At 37.1% G+C, this 24528-nt stretch overlaps 1 protein-coding gene across 5 annotated transcripts in view; it reads right to left on the bottom strand.

Annotated features, from left to right (window-relative positions):
- Positions 1 to 141: 141 nt before the first annotated feature.
- Positions 142 to 24528, bottom strand: part of chd3 (chromodomain helicase DNA binding protein 3) — a 47898-nt gene continuing 23511 nt past the window's right edge. Inside the window, exons 30-40 of one of the 5 annotated variants that reach the window (XM_058781163.1) lie at positions 23637 to 23802; positions 23393 to 23547; positions 20384 to 20618; positions 20155 to 20289; positions 19798 to 19926; positions 17409 to 17517; positions 16980 to 17112; positions 15489 to 15684; positions 14177 to 14340; positions 13322 to 13448; positions 142 to 3437 (exon numbers count right to left, since the gene is read on the bottom strand). In XM_058781163.1, coding sequence (XP_058637146.1) covers positions 3334 to 3437; positions 13322 to 13448; positions 14177 to 14340; positions 15489 to 15684; positions 16980 to 17112; positions 17409 to 17517; positions 19798 to 19926; positions 20155 to 20289; positions 20384 to 20618; positions 23393 to 23547; positions 23637 to 23802 — 1653 coding nt within the window. In that variant the 3' untranslated portion in view covers positions 142 to 3333. Of the gene's footprint in view, positions 3438 to 5493; positions 9977 to 13321; positions 13449 to 14176; positions 14341 to 15039; positions 15396 to 15488; positions 15685 to 16192; positions 16557 to 16979; positions 17113 to 17408; positions 17518 to 19797; positions 19927 to 20154; positions 20290 to 20383; positions 20619 to 23392; positions 23548 to 23636; positions 23803 to 24528 lie in introns of those variants that run through there. The other 4 variants (XM_058781162.1, XM_058781161.1, XM_058781164.1 and 1 more) reach the window with 4 other exon arrangements.

Genomic DNA, 24528 nt, shown 5'->3' with positions numbered 1-24528 from the left:
AAAGGGCCGGGCGGGGCTAATAACCTCAGACCTGTTTTACAATAATAAGTGCTACATTGACTAATTAGTTTGCGTCAGGATTGATAACTAGTCACACAGAAATAAAGTGGTATTTACTGTTATTTCACAAAAGAAAGACACACACAGCCTATTATTCAGTCGCGTCTGTTTCTGTTTATTGTAGTCAAGACAGTTTAGGTCTACATCACATTTAGAAAGAATGATAATTTCTTATCATTTTCCATTAAAAATACGACCATGAATAGCTTTAGCACTCTCTCCAGTCTCAATACATTGTCATATTTTCAGTCAAAAAAACAGGGAGCTCCCGAACAAAAATTAGGTTAATGATTTATGACATACGCGGAGCTATATATGAACATCAGGTATAAAGAGAGGAGACTTATTGACAGATAAAATATGTAAATAAAGAAATACATCACTTGTCTGATTTTTCAGGCGGTCGTATTTACTGTGTTTACCATACTAATGCGTGCATAATCTTTTGCATCGCATATTTCTGCTTTGTTGATAATCTACAATGGATTTCAAACACTCGCTGCAGTCTGAAAGTGTGTTTTCAGCTAAAATTATTTTACAAGTCTTTAATGTTTATGTTAGCTGGTAACTATATAAAATGATCCGCGGCGCTGACGCTCTCCAGACACAGAGAAACTCAGACAGTCCCGCTTGTTTACTTCGAACCGGAAGACACGCCCACTTTTGACGCAAGGCCTCATGGGGCGTAGGAAACTTGTGGATACAAAACTAAAATTTTAACGCTATTTCAGCATAAGAAATAACTTTTCTTAGACAGTTGTTATTCTATAGTCTTTGGTAGAAGACACCTTAACATTTCTGACGAAACCAAAATGGACGCTCACAAAACATTCAATAGTGAATAGATTTTAAATGACTGTTGCAAATGTAATTTTGTTTATGTTTTTTTGTTTAGTAACAGTCTGGAGCCCTGCAATATTACATTCCAATGATTCTTCCAACCCTTTTTACTTCATAACAAGAACAGCAAAACAGAAATTGTTCATTTGAATTTTTATTTTATTACAAACAAAACAAAACAAAAGAGAGAAAGATGCATTATTAACATGTTCCGTTCGGTGAGCCGAATGTCGATCACAACAATGTCACTGACTGTCTGGAATCACAACGTACACAGTGACGCTTAGCAGGAAACAAACAAAACGACAACAAAAAATATTAAAAGACAGAATGAAAAATGGACAGAAAGTGCTTGATTTGACACGACTCTCCCAAATAATACCAAGCACTGAAACTAACGATATTTCAGTTTCAACAAAGGATCTATACTGGGGACCAGGGCAAATAAATTAACATTTCAACTCTGATCTGTCTGAGTTGAGGCCTAGCTAGGAATAGTACAACTGCAGCCATATACAAGAGTTCACATCTGCTGATTAACCCTTTACAGTTGTATTACCATTTAAGGCAATTACATTACAAGGCTTGTATTCGTAGGAGCCAAAGATCATAAAGAAACACTGCGGAAGGAATTTCATTTGCTGATTTGAATATATGCATTCATATGTTTTCAATTTCATGGTTACACGTGATCCACTGCATACAAGTTATTCGTTTGCAAGGCCCAAATCTAGATATAAGCGATGTCCGTTAGATAGCAATGATATCAATCATTCCGAAGTCCTTTTGACTTCTTTGTGGAATATTATTACAAGAGGTCCGGTATAGAGAAATGTCATGGACCAAACATATAATGCATCAATGTTTCGACTGTTTTTTTATTATTATTATTATTATTATTATTATTTTCATTTGGTAGAAGCTTCGCAATCGTAACATCAAGGACAACATCAAGAGCAACAACAATAATCTTAGTTGTAATAACAAGGATTAAAAACAGGAGAACACAATGAAACCGAGTTTAAATATGCAAACAATATCAAAGAGCTCGTAAAAACAAGTAGAAATGTGAAGAAAGGATAGGACTGAGATGTGAGCGATTTGTTTGAATGAAAGAATGTGAGGGTGAAGAGATGGGGGGATGACAGAGAAAGAGCAGTTTGGAAAGTGTAGGATTGCCAAACATGCTTCAGTAACAATCTTGAACACTATTAGGGAGGTTTGAAGATGCTTTTGAACCCTCTTCACCTCACCGTAACACAAGATTAAGGGTCAATACTTAAAAAGGCAGGGAACTCTACATATCAATGCTTGATGTCCCAATATAAGGCTAAATAAACTTCATAACAAACTTGTCTTTTTATCCCAAGACAATACTGCAGCCAATACTGTTTTAATCGAACATAATACATTACTTCCTTACTGTCGTGGTAGGATATAAACTTTACCTCGTGCTTTTTTTTTCTGAAAGATGAAGAAAATAGATCAGGGTACTGTTAATCATCTCCCTCTTTTTTACGTAAATATATGTGTACATGCTCCCAAACCAACCAAATCATCTTAAAGGGATAGTTCACTCCAAAATGAAATATCTGCCATCATTTACTCTCCCAAACCTGTTTGACCTTCTTTCTTCTATTCTGAAAAATGTGTTTTCTGACCATGCAATGAAACTCAAAGTGGTCCAGTGTTGTTTTGGACCCCATTGAGTTTCATTGTATGGACAAAAAAAAACAAAAAAACAGTTCTTCAAAATACCTTTTATGTTTCACGGAAGAAAGTACTTTGGAACGTAAATGTTGACAGGATTTTCAATCCCTTTAAAGCATTAAGATTAAAGATTGCTTTAATATTGAAGCTTGTTGATGGTACATGGCAGCTCCAAAACAGTCACGCTAGCTTACGATGAGGGTTTGCTTGAGAGATTGCACTATGCTTGAGTTGGCACAGCTCAATGCATGGATGTCTGTCTTGACTAAACCGTGGACTGTCAGGTGCATGCTGTCGGAAAACAAATCACTGCGGGTGATATGAAGCTATTCCACATACATGCAGCTTCATGTCTGTGTCGAGGGGTGCTAGCGAGAGGATGAACGTGAGCGTGTGGATTGGTCTGAAATGCGAGGCTGATTTGGAACAGATAGTTATGAAAGGAAAGGAAATAAAATATTTGTGTGTGTGTATATGCGCACATACGGTATGTGTACGGGAGGAAATAACCAAAGGCGAGCCTAAGCTCTGCTGAATTCTGAGTAGCTGTAACTCGAGGTGTTGTGAAAGTGCTGCCGTGATACTGAGGGTAGTCTGTTCATTCGTCAACTGCAGGTGCATGTGTGCGTGTGTGTGTTGAGGAGTAGTTGTGTTTACGTTTGCATGCAGATGTCCTTCGACTGAGTCAGCGTGTGTGTGTGGGGGTGTCAGGAGGAGCTGAATTCAGTCGTCGATGCAGATCACCTCCCCGCTGCGCTGTTCCCTCCGTGCCATAAGAAGCTCAACCTCCCTCTCTTTCTTTACCGACATGGGGGGTCCGTTCAACACTGTAGGGAAACACAAAGAAAGGGAAGTTAATGATCTGTACACTAATTATAATTAGCATTTTTTTGTTTATATCAAAACAGCAAAACAGTTGAAAGTTGAATCTGACCTTCTAATCTTTATTGTATCACATTTTCCATTTCTCACTGGCTGACTTCTCCTTCCTCTTTTCCCTTTCTGTCTCATTAGGTTTCATTCGCTAACCGTGAATATGCACATATTTGTGCGGAAAAAACCATGTGTGAATGTTTTCACACAGAAATCATGATTCATCCATAAGCTCTAATATTAGGATGAAGTTGTTCCTCAATTTTAAATTTGGTAAAAAATCATCATGATGATCAATGCTGTCATTGCAGGAAATTCTTCCCCATCATGTCTATTATATCAAGCATACACTATTCAGGGGCAAATATGTTTGTACATTATGTACCTGAAGACTAACATTGTTTAGAATTGTTTAGAAACAGTCATTTAGCTTCAATCCAAAGCGATATGATCAAGAGCACAATGGAGATGGCTCACTGATTACCAGACAGGATTGGAATAAGAAACCTTCCGGATTTCAGTCATTTAAAATGTTGTGAGTTTAAGGATCAACATTATAAATGAAATCGTTTTGAGATAAATATGATCTCAATTTGGCATGAAATGAAAATCATCCTATCAATTTTGTATATACATATTACTGATCTTATCTTGAACCATTCATCTATCAGCAACTAATGGAAAGAACCAAGTCCCATCCTACATTTTCTTAACTTTTTCAAAAAAAACAAATTCCCTTGGATGCAAGTAACAATATGGAAGAAAATATCTGTCACTACTTACATTTCATAACAACTTTTAAGACAAATCTTGAGTGTTTTTAAAGACCAAACTTGTAGTTGCCAGCATACTGTAGATGCATAGTTCACCCAAAAATGAAAATTCTGTTATTAATTACTCACCCTCATGTCGTTCCAAACCTCTAAGACCTTCGTTCATCTTTGGAACACAAAGATATTTTTGATGAAATCCCGACAGCTTGCATAGACAGCAACGCAACTGACATGTTCAAGGCCCAGAAACGTAGTAAGGACAATATTAAAATATGAGCCCCTTTCACACAGAGATTCCGGAAAATACATGGATAATGTGTTCCGTGATTTGTCCCAGGATCGTTTGATTTTGGTTCATTCACACTGCCAGTGATTTTCCGGAATATGTGTGTGCGTTCAGACAAAAAAAGACACGTGACATTACGATGTGTCGGGTAATGTGACGTGTACCGTTTCACTAAAGCTGGCGACGATCTCAGCTTCAGTGCGGATAGTGGGGAGCTCCTTAATCTCTGCTTCATTACAGTTTGCACATATTTTTCCGTTGCGAACGTTGATCTGCCTTCAAAACACCCGGTAAAACAGTCGCACGATAATGTGCGTCATCACTACGACACACCCTTTACGGCATTGATCCAGCTTTTGTTCACACAGCGTTCTTTCTGGGACTGAACCCGGCAATGTTACTAGGTCCCCAACCCGGGATCAATCCCGGAATCAATCCCGGGACGTGTTTGCGTTCACACAGAAGGTACTCCGACAATTTTACGGGACCAACGTGCAGTGTGAAAAGGGCTCATGTGACACTAGTGGTTCAACTGTAATGTTATGAAGCTGCGAGAATACTTTTTGTGTGCAAAGAAAACAGAAATAAGGACTTTATTAAACAATTTCTTCTCTTCTGTTTCAGTCTCCGTTGCGCATTAACGAGAGTACCATGACGCATCCGTGTGGTGCTGCTGACGCAGGCATTCTGACATAGAACCAGGATGCGCTGCGCCTTGTTTACAAGCAGAGGAATGCACACACATGCGTCATGGTACTGTCGTGAATGTGCATCAAAGACTGACACAAAAGAGAAGAAATTGTTGAATGAAGTTGTTATTTTTGTTTTCAAATGTATTCTTGTAGCTTCATAAAATTAAGATTAAACCACTAATGTCACATGGACTATTCTAACGATGACTTGAACGTGTCAGTTGTGTTGCTGTCTATGCAGGGTCAGAAAGCTCTCGGATTTCATCAAAAATATCTTAATTTGTGTTCCGAAGATGAACAAAGGTCTTACGGGTTTGGAACAACATGAGGGTGAGTAATTAATGACAGAATGGTTTTGGGTGAAATATCACTTTAAATGTAAAAATAGGGGAAATGAACATGCACAATTAAATATCTAAATTAACCAATAAACATTAATAACTGCTATTAACTGATACAGTACCAATATATTGTGCATCCCTACCTAGCCACAGACAAAAAAATATACAAAACCACATTGTGCTCCATTATGGACATCCTTTAATGGGTAAACTTGCATACAATCAGAGTATACTATATACCATACACAGTAATAATAATAATACAAAACATTGTCTTCTATAAAGAAATGTATGTGAGGACAACAGTACTGAGCATTTTAGTTCACCACACACAAGCACATAGTGAGTGTATAGTGTTTGAAATTCTTTAGCTTAATTTGCTGTACTTGTAGTTTTTTTTTTAACAAACTCACAGTATGACTCAGACAGACATGATAGCTGCCATCATTTGAGTCACATATAAACTTCTGAGTCACGTGTAACTGTCCTGCCGGGAACATCCTACAGTACCTGACTATAAATGACTATAAATGGCCTACAATATAAAGTTACGGTTACATTTAGCCTACCACTGCTCAGCAAAATTACATGGGCGAAATCCAGTAATTTCGACAGGAATCTGCACAATTGGGAGTTTTGCGTGAGATTTGCAAATTTGCTCACGTTCAAGATGGTCACGCGAATATGTTGCGTTGACCAACAGAAAGTTGCTTGGTTTGAAAGTGACTTCTATTTGAGCAGTGCTACATGCATCGCTAAACTATTGACAATGGACCATTTTTGTCCATGAAATTTTGCCAAAATTTTGCAAATGTGACTATTCTATTCTATTCTATTCTATTCTATTCTATTCTATTCTATTCTATTCTATAAATGGGGTTATAGCACTTAATTCCTTTGGTTTGAAGAACTGCATCTTTATTTCAAGCCATTTTTAAAAGTCCAAATGTAATTTTTGGTTGCACAATATCCTGAACAGGTGATTGACAGCCACCTTGACTGTGCACTCGGGGTACCTGTTTTGTCTCAGGCCTAAACATGCAGGGAACTGAGGAACAGTTCTTCAAAGGAACAATCCCTCTTGGCACGTGTTCCTCAAAATTACACAACCTAAGTTTTTCCAAGGACAAAAACGCTAGAGTCGTTTGTTGTGCTACAGGTTTTGGCTGAGATTAATGTTCTGGAGTATGCAAAAAAAGAAATGTGTCCACTGGAACAGGCTAATGGTAACGCTTGAGTTCAATTATCTGATTAAGACTGGCACCGTTTCGTAAACATGCAATAAGAGAAGAAGAATGCATGGCCTTCAGATGGGAACGCGTCTGGAGAGAGCTTGGAATGCATTGGGGCTCCTTTACAAGGGGGAAATGCTGAGCTAGAAACCCGCCGGGTGACTTTCATATCGCTGAACGTTGTACTGCATACTTCTGCAGCGCGAGCCAAGGAAAATAATTCATTACTCAGATTCAGATCTCGGAGTGTCTTGACTCTCTGCTTCTACAATCAACAATCTTGGAACTAACTGGCTTTCTCACTCAGACTGTCTCTCTCCCAGACTGTCTCACTGTCTTTCAGGCTTCTTCTTTTCCCCAGACTGTCTCTCTCAGATTACCACTTTTACTCAGACTTTTTCTCTATTCCAAAATGTCTCTCTCAGACCGTGTGTTTCTGTCAGACTGCCTTTCTTTCCCTCTCTGACTGATTCACTCTCAGATTGATTCTTTCTTTTAGATTTGTCTCTCTTCCCTGGCTATCTGTCTCTCATACTTTGAGCTGCAATGATTAATTAATCAAATAAATAATAATGAATGAATGATAATAATCAAAACAAATTAAATAACTATCATTATGTATTAATTGGGCCATGTTTTACTTAAAAGACTTAATTAACGCGATCAATGAAGGTCAATAATTCATTTTGATGAAATTTGTTGGATGTTAAATTCAGATTTTAAATGTCTCATTTAATAATTTAATTGAAATATATGCACCACCAGTAAAATTATTTTAAAAGAGCAGTAACTGTAATGAGATATAAACATAAGAAGTCCTTTACAGGAAAACTTATTCAGGAAAAATTATATTAACACATTAATACAGTACTGTTCACAAGTTAGGGGTCACTAAGAATTTTTAAAGAAATGAACACTGTTGTTACTCAGAAAATAACTTTTCAACTTTCTGTTCAGTCAAAGAATCCTGAAAAATGTATCATGGTTTACGCAAGAATATTAAGTGGCACAACTGTTTTCAACATTGATAATAATAAGAAATCTTTCTGGAGCACCAAATCAGTATTTTAGAATGACATATCAAATGAATGCAGTCTTGGTGAATATTAGAGACGTCTTTCTAAACATTAAACAATTCCTACCAACCCCAAACTCTATGTCTGGGAATGTTTGTGTTCCTGTAAACAACATTTCTCATTTATTTTATTTCATATTTATTGGCCATAGTGTTTAGTAAAGCCCACTTTTATACATCTATATTTGTTTTTACAGCCTTCAATTTGCACAGTGTTTGGAAGAGAACATTGGGCAACATGTTAATTAACTTGCTTTTATATAAAATACAGAAAATAAATTTGGCTTTTTCATCCTAATTCATTAAAGAAATAATCAAAACATTAATCACTTATCCGCTAGTCACCCATAAACCTGCTATTCTGATGTCTTTCTCAGACTGTCTCCCTTTCCACCATCTTTCTCTGACCAAACATTATCTGAGGGCACCAAGTTTTGCTTCTGCACACCAGCCTGCCTCTACGTCTCGGTAAACCAGAAAAACATGCAGAGATGGCATCTGGCCTCAGTGACCCAGCCTATTCAAACAACCAGCGCACTCACACAATTAATCACTCACACAGAAGAACCCACACACCAGAAGCCCTGAATCTTCACTCGTACAGTATCAACCCCAACCGAACACAAACATACGCACAATTAGCTTCAGTTCATTGATACTGCATGCACACACACGCACACTCAGCCACTTCAATAAAAGACACCATGTGGTGGAAAATACAGAGCTACTTAAGTGGCTCTCAAGCGTGCGTGAGTGTGCACACGTGGGTGTGTTTGTGCATTTTTGTAGAATGCAGGGTGTTCTCATACAACAGTCTTGTACTGTATAAATGTCCTGCTGGGGATTGAATCTGGCTCTAGCACAGCGCAGGAATTTGGTTGGACAGGTTGAATCGTGTGCATGCTCAGCATGAAGGTCTTCTGACCCAGGATTTCTTCAACAAGTTAGCTCTGGAAAATCATACAACTGATCTCAGATCAGGTGCAGATATATATCTGTCTGTGTCAGCCCGCTGGTCAGGTTGCTGTGATGAAAAGTCAGTCTTCATATATATGGAGCGATTTCATGCCATTTTAACATTTCACAGTCCTGGTTTAGGAACGCAGAGAGTCCGTGGCTGCAGAGTTTTTCAAAAGGTCCGCAGTTTCCAGGGGAAAAAAGATAGTTCCACTCCACTGTGCCTCAGTTCCAAAACAGTTTTGATTGGGTCAGGGGTTTTAATGACAGAAAACAAACTTGTGGTATTTTGGAAAAACTGCCGTCTTTGGAATCCTTCACTTCTGACACTGTGAGGCTGTATGTGCGTGAGAGAGAGAACGACAGAAGGAGAGTGGATAAATGATAAAAGAAAGAGAGATACTGTATAAAGGGATGCAGAGAAATAGTGATTTGTGGTGGAATTAGGGAGGGAAGGATTCGGGCACTTAAACGAGCGCTCTCGCTCCTTCGGCCAAATGAAAAATTAATCTGCTGGGACTTCTCTCGGACCGACAGATGAAAGAAAGGGAACGGAGGGGGCAAGGGGAGAGAGAGTGAGAGTGGAAGAGAGATAGAGAGAGAAAAAAAGTGCTGGAAAGGGCAGAAATGGAAGAAGAGGTCTGTGTTTTCGTCGTCCAAACGGCTCTCGTTTCAGCTCCCTTTTCCCTACTTCACTTCTCTCTTTTGCATTTGCTCGTTTTGTCTATCTGTTAATAACCATTTCGCCTGAAGAGTATCTTTTCTCAAGAAGTCCAGCAGCCTGCAACAATATTCTCTCGGCTACAGTATTTTCAGACATTCCCACCTCCAATCCTGTCTAATTTATTTATAGTTTTTTTCCTAGTCTTTCTGCCCCTCACATTCTACAGTCACTTCATCCCTCCCGTCCTCAATCCACCGCTCTTTCAGGTCATGGTTTTTTGGGCCGTCCGTTGCGTGGCAGGTTCTCCACCGTGTTGCTGAGGCGGTACTTGACGATGATGCTGTGCACGGTGGATTTAGGCATGCGAAGCTCCTGCCCAATTGACCCTTCCGACTTGCCATCCTTCCACAGGTCCACCACCCTCTGGCGCTGCAGCACGTCATGTTCCTTGGTCTTCAGGCAGGACGGAGCTTCTGTGGAGGCAGAAAGGGGGCAGACTGTAGACACTGGGGGGGTAGGGAGCGGTCAATCAGTGGCATAGTATCAGTCCTCAATATTGAGAAAACAGAGAAAAACCCATAACTGTAGTCAGGAGGCTGGAAGGAGGCCTTCTCTCGAACGAACAAAGAAAAAACATAAAAAAATCTCCCAGTTTGAGTCTCCCGCTCTTACAAATAATCCCGAGAGCCAGACTCAGGACATCCACTGGCTGCGAGAGCAGTGACGCACCGAACTTTCACAAGGTAAAAAAAATAGACGTTCGGGCATTTTTTGCCAAAGAAATCTGTGTTGACATAATGTGTCTAAAACCTTTTGCTCCATAAAGTTCATGACATGTAAAACGCTAAGAGTTTAAGTGGCAATGACTTAAAAAAGAAAACAAGACGTGCTCGCCAAAGTCTTTATTTCTGACAACTTTAAGAATGATTGAGCGAGATGTTACGGGGTCCGCTAGGATTTTTACAGAGGCAAAGCGTAGCTCACACTCCATTTTGTCTCTCTCCTCCCTCTCACTTCTTCCTCTGTCTTTTAGAGAGATGTCTGACCGGGTCCAAAAAATGTCCTATTATGGAGTACGTTAAAACAGATCAACACAGTCTGTCCTTCATTTTTCTCTTTTCTTTTATATCTCTTTCTCTCTCTCGTTGTTTTGTTTAGTCTGGCATGCTGTTCTCATCTCGCTCCCTGGCTCGGTTTAAACTGGGGTCACCGCAGTTGTCTTAATCAGGGACCAGTGGGTTCAAACGGGCCCCAAGTGGGGCATATTTTTAGCCAGGCGAGGGTTCAGCGTGTACAGCCTCAACAAACCCAATCAGCCTCTACACCCACCAGGATCTGAAGTCTGGGGCTATTTCAGTGACAGACAGAGAATGAAAGAGAGAGACAGACGAAGAGAGAGAGAGCGAGTGAGCGAGAGTCTAGTTCTGCCTCCAGGGGGTTTAAAAAACCGGCGTAAAGGCACAGGCACATTTGTGTTTCTTTATGGTTTTTTTCTCTCTCTTAAAAATATCTGAGTAGAAAAGCAAAAAAATGTTCCCTCGGCTGAGCGATTCCTGGCACGGCTAAGGTTCTGGATAACTGTAATGACATTTTCAGAAAAAGCACCATGGCAAGAAAATATGCCTCCCTTAGACGCTGTGGTAGAAAGATTGGTATCAGGACACTCAATCCACTCTGTACGGGTAAAAACAGTCAGGACGATGGATGGAGTTTGGCCTCTGATCAATAAACAGAAAATGGCAAACAAAAACAACTACATTTGTTCTTCTCAGTGCTTCCTGCACACATATGCTGTTACAGAGCTAATATTGAAACAATAAACTCACTGGCAGGGCTTATCTGTTCTCTTGGACCAAAGATGGAGACCGTGAAATAATTTTGCCAAAATTCCACGGGGGCCCTCTCAAATTAAAATGTAATTAAGTGTGCTAACCAGAATCATATTTTTGCAGAAATATGAATACATCAAGTGTGACTTGTGTCAGTGTAGTTTTTTTTTTCACTTAGGACAGTACATGTGCTCGCATTTCTGAACAGTGACATATTGAGCAAGGATTAAATCTGTAACCATGTTTTACAATTTAAGTATTAAATACCAAACTACTAAAAACTGAAATCCGTGGAACACAAGTCATTTCAGGTCCATCAAAAGTTTGATAACTGATGAAACCTTTTTCAAGAATCAGTGCTTTAGAGAAACTACATACCAAATGTCAAATCCAGCCTCTCATACACTGACCTCACAAATTATTGTGAAATAGAGCATTCGTACACCCACATGTACGCCCACATAAACACAAATAGACAGAGAGAGAAAGAGAAAGAAAAAAACAGAGAGAAGTTGAATCGTGTGGATTTTGCCACGTTAATCATGAGATGGTGAATTTATAGCCTAAAGCACTGTCCATTTCTCATCTAATAAATCACTGCTTGCTAAAAACTAAAACTATTAAAAACACATTTGTTAACTAAAATGAAGCTGAAATAAAGTAAAATATCAATATTAGATGATAAACTTAAACTGAAAAGTTATAAATATTAGAAATGCTGCCTTGGCAATTAAATGAAATAGGAAGAATCGCTAAGATTAGTAAATGGAAATCATTTAAAACTGAAATGAAAATAAATGAAACCTTAATAGTAATATTTAAAAACACTAATAAAATGACAAAAACATAAAATAACTAAAAATTATTCTAAAGTTAAAATGAAAATAAAAACTGAAAATATAAAAATAAAAACCATCTCAAAATATCTATAATAGTATATCACAAATTACTCTTTTGAACTGATTCTTTTAATGAATCAATTAAAAAGACACAGGATTGGTTTAAATCAGTTGAAGGACCAATACAATCTGTGAAATAATTGCTATATACACATTTCATTTGGTTACTGACTGGATGTTTGTAGGACAATGCGCAATGTGGTGTTCACTGGTGTTTTATATGTGTATGGCGTGTTTATTTACAAATCTGCTTACATTTTACTAATGCTACCAAGAATTCCTCAGCCCTTAAAGGTACAGTACATTCTACACCACGTCACCAAAAGGAACTGCAAAAATAATAATTGTATGCAAACAGGTTTTCAGAACACTCCCCTCTCCATCTGTCATTGGCCAGCCAAACAGGTGGCTCCGCCCCTAACTCATGCCATTGGATGCTCAAACTTGTAGAGCAATGTTTTGATAGCACCACAGAGCCACAGTGTTTACATTTTTAGGCAGAATCATCCTATGAATGGCCTACTTATAGCTGTCTCTGCATATTAAGCTGCGACAGGAGAATATAACATCCAAAAAAAATTTACTTCACCACTTCACCATCTAGCAGATGCTCTAATCCAGAGCTGCTTACAAGAAGCACTTTGTTTTCACATTTTGAGACTGCCATGATCAACAGATGGCAAGCAAATCTGCCTTTCAAATTGAAACCAACCAAACAAACACATCAGTATCTCCAGCTGGTCAAAACAGATTTCAATTAAACTTGTCATTTAAGAACTTTATGTTTAGAATTCCACATCACTTCCAGCATTTTTCTTTCTATTTCATATATCATATATACACATAGACAGCACAACATACACACACACACTGTTTCTAAAATCACAAAAATTCAAATTATCAGTTTTACAACCTTGACGTGCTTTTGCGTACAAATATCCCTCGTTTAATATGAGCAGTTAACAATCGCTGATCTGGTTTTTTATCAGTGTAAATGAAATGCCTTTAAAATGGTTCAGTGTAACCAGAGTATGAGATCACTCAAGGCTGTTTTGGGGTGCCTTTCTGGGAACGGATCAGAAAAACTGACCTGATATGAAAGCGCCAGGGGGCATCTGGGTGTAGTTGGCCCCAGCCAGAGTGAGAGCCGCTGAAGGTGCAGGTGTGAAAGGAGGGCCGTAGTTCTGTGGGGTGGCGTACGGGCCTGGAGGAATAGGCTAGATAAAGAGAGAAAGAGAAAGAGTGCGTGTTATAAACCTAGGATGCAAAGGGAGTTAGTTTTAAGCAGCTAAAAAAATACAAACTTAACTCAAGAGTTGTATAAGATTCATTTTGAAACTCTTAACAAATACTCTTTTATATTATTTATTAATTCCTTTCAGTGTCAGTCATTATGAATATATTTCAATTGCATGGAATATGTTTAGAACTGAAATATACAGATACAAATATATTAATAGTTAAATATTTACAAGCCTGAGCATTTACCACTTGTGAAGAGTGTATGTACACCATTGGCGGTCAGTAAGATTTTTAATGGGTTTTTATTTTCAACATGTTTCATATGCTCACCAAGGCCACATTTATTTGATCAAAAATACAGTAAAAATGTAAAATATTATTACAATTTCAAATTACCATTTTCTATTTTAGTCAAATTTAAAATGTAATTTATTCCTGTGATGACAAAGCTGAATTTACTGCAGTCTTCAGTGTCACATGATCCTTCAGAAATCAGTCTAATATGCTGATTAGCTGCTCAAGAAACATTTCTTATTATCAATGCTGAAAACAGTAATATTTTTGTGGAAACCATGATATTTGTATCCTTATAATGCATCCTTACTGAAAAAATTACTGCCCCCAACCTTTTGAGCGGTAGTGTACTTTGTAATAATTTAATACCTGTATGAATATGTATATCTAGTTGTGCTTGCGTGTTTACCGGCGGTGTGTGTGTCTCGTTGCCTTTGTTGGCCAGTCTGCTGAGGATGCTTCTCTCTGACATCTGCAGGCGGGCCGTGATTGGCGGGACTCTAGAGAGTGTGGCTGGGAGCCGCATTACGTCTGCCTTCATGTCACTCAGAAGCTCCTCCAGTTGGTTAAGAACTACAAAAATATCCATCATTACAACATACCAGGTTGTAGAAACTAACAGAAGCAGACAGGATTTGGTTGTAAAGTTAAATATGTAATTGTTAATAGAATCTTTGCTTCAAGCTGAAGACTTCAGGAGCAGGAACATGAATTCAGAATGTCGACTTTAACAACTAAAAGAGCTTGAAGCATTATTATATGTGACCCTGGACCACAAAACCAGTCTTAAGTGTAAATTTTTTGAAATTGAGATTTCTACATCATCTGAAAGCTGAATAAATAAGCTTCCCATTGATGTTTGGTTTGGTAGGATAGGTCAATATTTGGCTGAGATGCAACTATTTGAAAATCTGGAATCTGAGGGTGAAAAAAAAATCAAAATGTTGAGAAAATCACCTTTAAATTTGTCCAAATGAAGTTCTTAGCAATGCATATTACTGATCAAAAATTAAGTTTTGATATATTTACGGTAGGAAATTCACTAAATATCTTCATGGAACATGATCTTTACTTAATATCCTAATGATTTTTGGCATAAAAGAAAAATTGATCATTTTGACCCATACAATGTATTTTTGGCTATTGCTACAAATATACCCCAGCGACTTAAGACTGGTTTTGTGGTCCAGGGTCACATATTATATTCTTTACCAACTATTGTATATAATATACTAAATATTAAAAAGTGTATAAATAATACTAAATTAGCACTTGTTTTGAAGCATATCAAAGAGGCACCTTTTTTATCAATATCAGCTTTAAAAGCCAATCGTCAGTTCAGGAGGCTAACTAAATGTGACATAGTGAATTCTGATTGTCAAAAGTGAAATTTATTGGCAGTTCTCTCAGCAATTTCAGACAATAATAAGAGCGACAAGCCAAGTGAACTGGTATCCAATACATGGTTTATCGGCACAGATTAAACAACACGCTTGAGAAAACTCCAGGACGTTTAAAGTGCCTTGTGTTCTTGAACTGTTCCCATATCAGAGCTGGCAGGAGCACTGGTCCCACTGGATCTATCCAGAAGCCTTTTATCAGACCCTCAAGACGCCAGCAAACTTTGTCTGAGTTACACACAAACATATTCCCTCTCATTTTTCATTTAAAGATATTTATGAGACAAATCCCACACAAACACACACACAAACTTTCCTCACCCTTATGCAAGACGGCATTGGCAGGTTTGTTTCCAGCGAGCGATTCCTTGCTGAGATGTTGATGGGACTCAGCTAGACATTCAACCTCAGCAAAGCGAGCGTTCAGGGCCATGGCCGGGTGAGTCGGGTCCTGGGTCATGTTGAGGTACGCGGCCCGACGCAGCTGCTCCTCTATCACCAGGGCCTGCTCTAGCAACTGAGAGAGAAAGAGAGAGAGAGAGAGAGAGAGATCTTAGATCTAGAGATGTGTAAAACTAAATTAGTCAGCTAGTTGTTCAGGCAACCCACTAACTACTTGACGTGGCACTCCAGCTAAAAATTACCATCTAAATTTGTATGGCTAAAAAAACAATGGTGATTCAAAAGACATTCAATTCAAAAAGCGACCAGCATGCTAAATAAAGCACTATATATACAAACTAAAAGATTATTATCCTTATGATATTGTATATATTTTTTTTTTCATTCAAAAGAATAGTATTTTTTTAAATAGAAATCTTTTGTAACAAATTAACATCACTTTTAAATAATTTAATGCATCCTTGTTGAATAAAACATTTTAAAAAAATATATATAAATATATATATATATATATATATATATGTATCTTACTTGCCCTAAACTTTTGAACGGTAGTAATTTTTTCATTACATCATCTAAGCACAAGAGTAATCTCCAATTCCTGCTTTAAAAGAGTGAAGAAAAGAGAATGGAAAAAGTATCATGGGTGAGAGGTTGAGAGAACAAAGAAAACCGATTAAAAGAAAACAAAGACTGAGAACACAGATCTGGACTGAGGGAGAGTGAAACAGGGAGAAAGATAGGCTGCAAAATAATAGGGAATTAAGAAATTTATTGAACAGAATTGACAGAAAAATTACGTCTGGAACGATAAACCGTTCCAGTGATTTATGAGCATGAGAAAGCACCAGCTTCCAATTAAAAGAAGTTCCACTGGAATAACAGCGGTTCTCAGGTTGCTCAACGCATTCGGAATTATGTAAGAGAAGAAGAGAAAGACAGAGAGAGAGAGAGAGAGAGAGAGAGAGAGAAAGAAAGCGAGGAAGGCTGAGAAAAGAAAAAGGAGGATGTAGAGAAAAGGATATGAAACATGTGATGAAAAGAAAAACAGGAAAAACAATGAGACAAGGCAGTTTCACAAGAACGCATGTCAGCATATTGAGGTTTGGGTTTGCGATTGTGACGTGTCGACATGTAGAGATAAAATCTTCAGGCGGGAGTCACACAAACAGCAGAACAAAAGGTAAAGTAAAAAGCATGCCAAAACAAGACACACAACTATATAATTATGATACAAATGACAGAACAAAAGAAGCAGCTTTCAAACAATGACCTACCGCAACGCAAGACAAAAAGTGTAACGTAACTACAAAAGCCACAATGAAAACCAACCACCACGGATATCACAACAAACAAAAAGAAAAGAAACTAAACAGAAGACTTTATTTATATTCTTTATTTACAACATACCTTAAACCGCCTGGCCAGGAACTTGTTTTTCATCTCTAAGAAGTTTCCCTTGTTGGCTTGAGTTTTGAAAGGTTCGTTAACGATGGCGAACTGCGGGTCGTTCTGAATGTCCTGCCACCGTGCATAGCCGTGGCTTCAACGGGTCAAGGACCAAAAGTTCAAACCTGTCAACCTACGCTAGACCATGATACGCCTTCAAATCTAAAGATCTTTATTTTCAATAAAAGAATAACAATTTTGCTGTCTGTAGTATTCGCTAAAGAAAACTAATGTATTTGTAGGAACTCAGTTTTTTCCATCTCATTTTATTCCCTTGTTCTTCTTGGCTTTGAGCTCTAAACAAACTGTTCATTTAGCAAACGCAGTATAAATATACATTAATGGAACTGGATTGTTTCTACAGCGACAGCAGCCTATCTCCAAGGATACCACACGATGCCCGCCAGCAGCCAGAAGTCGTGTCGCCGGTGCCAGATCTCATTGATCTTTCCTGATGAAATTGCCGCCCGTTCCTCGTTCTGCCAAAGAGTGTGGAGCTCTGTGCATAAAAGAAACAGATATTACTTACAATCCGTTTATACCTGCTGACGAATAAATAAACAAAAGGTAACAATCCTCAGACAACAAAGCTAGCGAGCGTGTAAATCGAGTTATCGAGCTATAAACTACTTCAGAGTGTGGGCTGCATGCTTAGTGTTTGCTTGAAATGTTTTCTCAGTGCTGGTGAAATGTTTATGAACGATAAGTATAAACCGCTTGATGTTTAGCTGTTCTCTTTTAAAGTGGTTAATTTAACTTATATACAGTGATTGGCTTCTGGGAACTGAAACTATTTATAGTGACTGGGGCTGGAAACAAAAATCAAAGAAATAATAGACCAGACAAATGACCACCAGACTGTTAACAGAGGGCTGGTAAATATTAAGGGGTGAAAATGTTCAATCAGGGATGCACAGATAATAAAATTATGGCTGATACCGATAAGCCAATAAATTTTGTGTTACGGCTAAAACTAATAAATGAATGAGAATATTACATTTTGATGCTGCTTTGACTATATTAATAATAAAATAATAAATTGTTTTAAATGTAAAAAATACATTTTATAAATTGGAAATTATAATGTACAGCATTTGATAAGGATTACATTTAAGAATGCCAAAAATGTATTTAAATAAATTATTAAATTATTATTATTGTGTTTTTAAGTGAGCATTAGATGATGGCAAATGTAAAAATGAGAAATGAGCATGCACGATTAAATATGCAATATTGACTTTAAAATCTTCTAATATCTGCTCGATAACCAATGCGACATGCATCATTAATTCAAATATTTACAAGTGAGTTTTATGATTTAGTTAACCAATTGTGGCATATCTGAGTAGTTAACAGTTTGAAATGTAAGAAAACAAACTCAAATAATATTTTTTTCAAATGACCTGCGCCTTGAAGATATTTGTCAGGTGATGATTCATAGTAGATGAAAAATAATTTGGTGCTGGTCATTACAATCATCTTCAAATAATTTCCCAGAATTTGTGATGAGAAAATGGCACTCCTACTCTTGAACTCTCCCTTTATATTCCCAATACTCCCATTACAGTATCCACCCTTACCACATACCAGTTATTTATAGTATTAGTCTCGCAGAGAAATATTGATGTATGCACTTATCCAGTATCTGCACACAAAACATAAACACACAAGTGTGCGTTTACATACTGATTGCCCATGAATATAAGCAGAATGCATGAAATCATAGGTTTTCGTATTCCAGCATTTTAGGAAATAATCAATGGTGAACGATGGAAACTAATCTAAGGGAAGCCTTTGTAAACCACTGACAGATGAAATCACTGCTTGCCGTTCCTGGTAAAACCACTCAACAGAAGCTGAACTGCTCTTCAGAATGTGACCACACTGTCATGTTACCTCGACAACACACTGTTCCATTGCGTTTTATCATAACAGTACATGCTTCATTTTACATGAGCGAGCACCTTTACGTAATGTTGCCACAATTACTGTGCTTGTCAATACTTGGCAAACAATGAACTAGTGTGATGTTATAAGGATAAAAATGGATAAAGATCAAGATGTGGCAACAAGTAGGATGGCCAGCCACTTGTAAGCGACACAATTGTTGCTTTAAGTTAATTGTAATCTATTGAACTAGCAATACGATTATTGACACTGCATCCTTAAAGCTGCAGGGTGTCATTTCTGTGCATTTCTAGCACCAAACAAAATTGAAAAATAATGTTTCTAAACATGGTTCAGTTAGCCCCAACTGGCAGATGCCATAATTACACCATTCCTCCATTGACTGCCTTTCAAAAATTAGTTGTGTGACGTGCATTTTGCCTAAAGCACATGAAAGTGCTAAAGAAAGTCTTGCCAAACAGCAAAAAATATTTTTTTTATATATGTATTTCAAAATAGAAATGGTAATGGATATTGACAATGTAAGAAATATATGAAATATTGGTAATTTTTTTTCCGATGTGGTGCTATATATATATTAGGGATGTAATGATATCAAAATCTCACTATACAATAATATCTCGATTATATGAAGTCCAATATATATATATTTGCTGCTTGGTAGGGCTGTGCAAGTTCTTGCAGTGTTAACAGCCATCAGAACTGTCTTGATGTGATTGGTCAAATCTCAGCAGCTCAAGTGATTGACACAAACACTGAGCACCTCCCTGAGCAGATAAATGGGAATGCTTACAGACACCTTCAACATATTAAGTATTTCAACACAGACAAAATGGCACACAGCAGCTTTAAACATTTTTATTGAATTTACCTGTGAATCCACCGTCTGCGATGTTGAACATAAACCGTGGACGCTCTGTGGGTTTGCCGTTACCTTTGGGCACCTCCTCCCTCTGCCCTCTGACCTCCTTCACAGCATCCTTTTCACCCTTCACCTCCTCTGTGACACAAAAGGAAAAAGAAAAGCATGTTTACATCATGTTTAGTTCAGTTATTTATTCCCTACATTAAAACACAAAAATTAAGGCTTAAATTCAGTGGTACTGAAGATTGTGAATGTATGTAATAGATTGTATAAACAACTTTGGTCCAATAGTTTTTCATTCTTCACTATGCAACTATATATAATATATAAAATGCGAAGAAAGAATAGCATTGTAACGTTCACCTTTTTTGACATCTGAGGGTTGATCTAATTTCTCTTTCTTTTCTGTTGTTTCTGTGGGAGGAGACGTCAGTTCACTCTTCTCTTTTTCTTCTCCAGCCTTTTCTCTTTTCTCTCCCTTGTCCCCTTTCAAAGCCTCTGTAATGACAGACAACAATTAACCACAAATCACAATAAAATGACTGACTGGCACTACAGCCAATCAGTTTTCACCATTTGCTACCGCAGTTACCTCTGCTCTCATCTTTAACAGATGGAGAATCTGACGTTTTCTCTGGGGAGGCCTCTTTTTCAGTGCTCTCCTCCTCTTGTTTTTCTTTCTCACTCTTTTCTTTTGGAGAAGACTGAGAGATGGCAGGGCCTTCTTTTGTTTTTGAGTCATCAGAAGCTTTTGTTGGACTTTCGGATGTCTGAGCTTTTTCACTGGTTACAGGGTCTTTTTCACCCTCTTTCACTGTGGTGGAAGTCTGGAAGAAGAGAAAGAAACATTCTTTATTTGAGCGTCACATAGATGAAGTTACTGTTTACAAACAAATGCTTGCAGAGGCATTTCTAGCTTCTTCCGGCACTCCGGAATGGCCATTTAAGTTGTATCCAGCCCAAATCATTTTGTATCAAGCAACAAATAAATCAAATAAAAATTTCATTATTTTATAACAGATGTTCATTATATTACATTTTAGCAGATGTTTAGCTAAGTACAGTTGCTAATGAAGGGCTTGGGACTGTTTGCTTCCTGTTTTTTCAGGCATCCTGAAAGAGAGCTGGTTTGCATTAAATGACCAAAAGAAAGTTGAAGATTTGGGCCTTTAGATTTCCATCAGGATATGTTGACTGAACGAAAGAATGCCTTTTATTCACATGTATTATTATATCATACACATGTACAATGAAATTATAAATATGGCTTTTGACAATTTATTGTTTCATGTAATAAATTGAAGCGATATTTCACAAAATGTAAATTCTGTCATAATGTACTCATCCTCATGTCATTCCAAACTTGTATGAGTTTCTTTCTTCTGTGGAACACAAAAGATACTTTGAAGAATGTTGGTAACCAAACCATTTTGGTACCCATTAACGTCCACTGTATTGAAAAAACAACACTAGCACATTTTTCAAAATATCTTCTTTTATGTTCCACAAGAGGGTGAGCAGATGACGACCGAAGACAAAATCATTTTTGGGTCATCTATCCCTTTTAAGTACAATCAAAAGCAGTTGTTATTGTTTGATAAATGTCAAATGGCATTACTTAAGGGGTGTATATTTGAGCAACAAAAAATATTTTGCAATTGTTTTAAGTTTTATTTCAAATAAATGCCGTTCTTAACTATTAATCAAAAAAAAAAAAAAAAAAAAATGGAGTGTCTATTTACATAAAGTGCAAATAGCCCGCCTTGTTGGCAAAGGCTATTTACATGAACTCTGCCCACCAACGTGTGATTGGGATAGTCAACACTGCAAAAAGACGCTCATTCAACATCAGTTTCAGTGGCGTAGATGATAAGGCGCATGCATTTTGATGCGATCGACCCGAGTTCGAACCCGCCTTTTTGCCGAACATTTTTTCTCCCTTTTCAAATCTCATATCGCATCGGAAAGGCATTTATTTTCAATAAAAATTAAGGAAATAATCAAAAAGTTGAAAATAAAGTATCGGGTAGGTTTAGGGTAGGTGTAAGGAGGGCTTTATTGTCCCAATAAGGTGGCATCTATTTAATAGACTAATTTGAATTAAACCTATAATTTACACTCAATACGTTATTATTGCGTACTGTTTTATAATGTACTACAATACTGAGGAGCAGATAATTGCCACTATTTGCAATAAGTAGTATAAATAGCAGAAAATCTTGCTATTTTAATATAGTGTAAATAGAATCAATAGTGGGGAAAAAAATCGTTAAAATATCGTTAAAAAATATAGTTAAAAAATCTATATATTGTTATATCGTTAAAAATCGTATAATCGTTAAAAAATTCAGCTATTTTCACTTAGTGTAAATAGTATCTATCGTTAAGAAAATATGCTATTTGCACTTAGTGTAAATAGAACCGGTAACACTTTACAATAAGGTGCCATTTGTTAACATCAGTTAATGTATTAACTAACATGCACAAACAATGAACAATGCATTTATTACACTATTTATTGTTTATTCATGTTAGTTCACAGTGTATTAACTAATGTTAACAAACACAACTTGTGATTTTAATAATGCATTAGTAAATGCTGAAATTAACATGAACTAAGATTAATAAATGCTCTAGAAGTATTGTTCATTTTTAGTTCATGTTTACTAATGTTGTTAAGTAATGTTAACTAATGAACCTTATTGTAAAGTGTTACCATAGAATCTAATTGCTATTTACACTTAGTGCCAAAAAAAACAAAAACGGTTTCCATTATTTTATTCCAACATTTATAATAATAAGAAATGTTTCTTAAACACCAAATCAGCATATTAGAATGATTTCTAGGATCATGTGACACTGAAGACTGGAGTAATGGCCGCTGAAAATTCAGCATTGCCATCACAGGATTAAATTACATTTTAAAATATATTAAAATAGAAAAAGGTTATTTGAAATTGTAATAATATTTCATGATATTACTTTATTTCTGATCAAATAAATGCAGCCTTGGAGGGCACAAGAGATCACAAATACATAAATACATATTTTACCAATCCCAAACCTCTGAATAGTAGTCTATGCCACACTCTAGATTTATTATAACGTCATGATAAATTACATTATATAATGTTTAACAGATCATTAGAGCCATTACTAAAAGCAGCTTGTCAGAAGAACCTTGAAGCATGATTATTATGTGGTTTCAGAAATGTTATCTCCATGAAACATGCAAACAGACACACATGCTGCTCCACACTTTCTGAAACAACAGATTTAAACAGACAGGTTCACATAGTGTTTTGCTAAACCTACATAATAAAATAATCCCTGGCACACCCTGCCACACACACACACACTCACACACACATTTGTTTATTACGCTGGATATGTTTTTCTATTGTTCTTACTTCTTTTGTTGTTATATTAGGCATAATGCCCTTTTATATCCCCTAAACCTAACCACTGCACAAACCTTTCATTTATTTTCATTAAGACATAATTTAATATGCTTATTAAGCGGTTTTCCTTGTTGGATGTTCTCCACAATGCAGGTGATTTCAGGTTTTGCATTTGGTCCTCACAACACGCACACACTTACCTCTCCATGTTCTGTGCTTTCCACACTCTCCCCCTCCTTTCCTTCTTTTGCTTTTTCCTTCTCTCTCTCTCTTTCTGGTTCTGTCAGGGATTCACACTCATCTTTCTCCGCCTCTTTCAAGCTCTTTTCTATCTTGTCGGGTGGAGAGGGAGTGGCTGTGGGAACAGGTTACGGCAGGTAAGGTCTCAGTGTGTGAGAGATTCTCCCTTTGAGCTGCCTATGAGGGTTTTGGTTGGGTTTGTACCTGGTTTGGAGGTGCACGGTGTGTTGTTGCAGCTCATTTCAGGTGTGGGAGTGTCTGTCTTAATGGCAGGTGAAGAAGCTCTTGAAGATTTCTTGGAGTCCACAGTAATCTCTGGCTTCAGTTCAGGCATGCTCCATTTCCCGTTAATGTGCTCAAACTCTTGCACCTGCACACAATGTAAAGCATACCTGCCTCTTCAATACAGTAACTCAAGTGCTTGTGTGCATCAATCAATCTATCTATCTATCTATCTATCTATCTATCTATCTATCTATCTATCTATCTATCTATCTATCTATCTATCTATCTATCACAATTAGGTGGAGCACAACAAAAAAGAATGCAGGGTTTTCAACACACATTATACAACTGAACTCTTTTAACACTTAAAACAGGACAGGACACTTAAAAAACGGCATGAGACATGATGCCATGGTCCGTGATGTCTGTCTGAATGTGTATGGATGCATCAGTAGAGCTTAAAACGTAGCCAAGAAGACTTTATCAGCTGTATAAAAGATAAGGCATAGCATGACAAAGCATCATCAAAAGATTAATATTAAGAACTTATACTACCAGTTAAAAATTTGGGGTCAGTCAAATGTCAAAAATACAGTAAAAACAGTAAAATTGTGAAAAATTATTACAATTTGAAATAACTGTTTTCTACTTTAATGTATTTTAAAATGTAATTTATTCTTGAATTTTTTTCAGCAGCCATTACTCCAAACTGGAGTAACATTGAAAACAGTTATGCTGCTCTATATTTTTGTGAAAACCATAACACATTTTTTTTCAGCATTTGTTGATGAATAGAAGCGAACAGCATTTATTTGAAACAGATTTTTTTGAATGGTAGTGTATATAATTATATATTTGATTTTATTTCGTC

This window comes from Onychostoma macrolepis, chromosome 07 (genome assembly GCF_012432095.1).
Source record: "Onychostoma macrolepis isolate SWU-2019 chromosome 07, ASM1243209v1, whole genome shotgun sequence".
Taxonomy (NCBI): domain Eukaryota; kingdom Metazoa; phylum Chordata; class Actinopteri; order Cypriniformes; family Cyprinidae; genus Onychostoma; species Onychostoma macrolepis.
The sequence above is the reverse complement of the archived record's forward strand: the minus strand, read 5'-3'. Positions and strand labels throughout refer to the sequence as shown.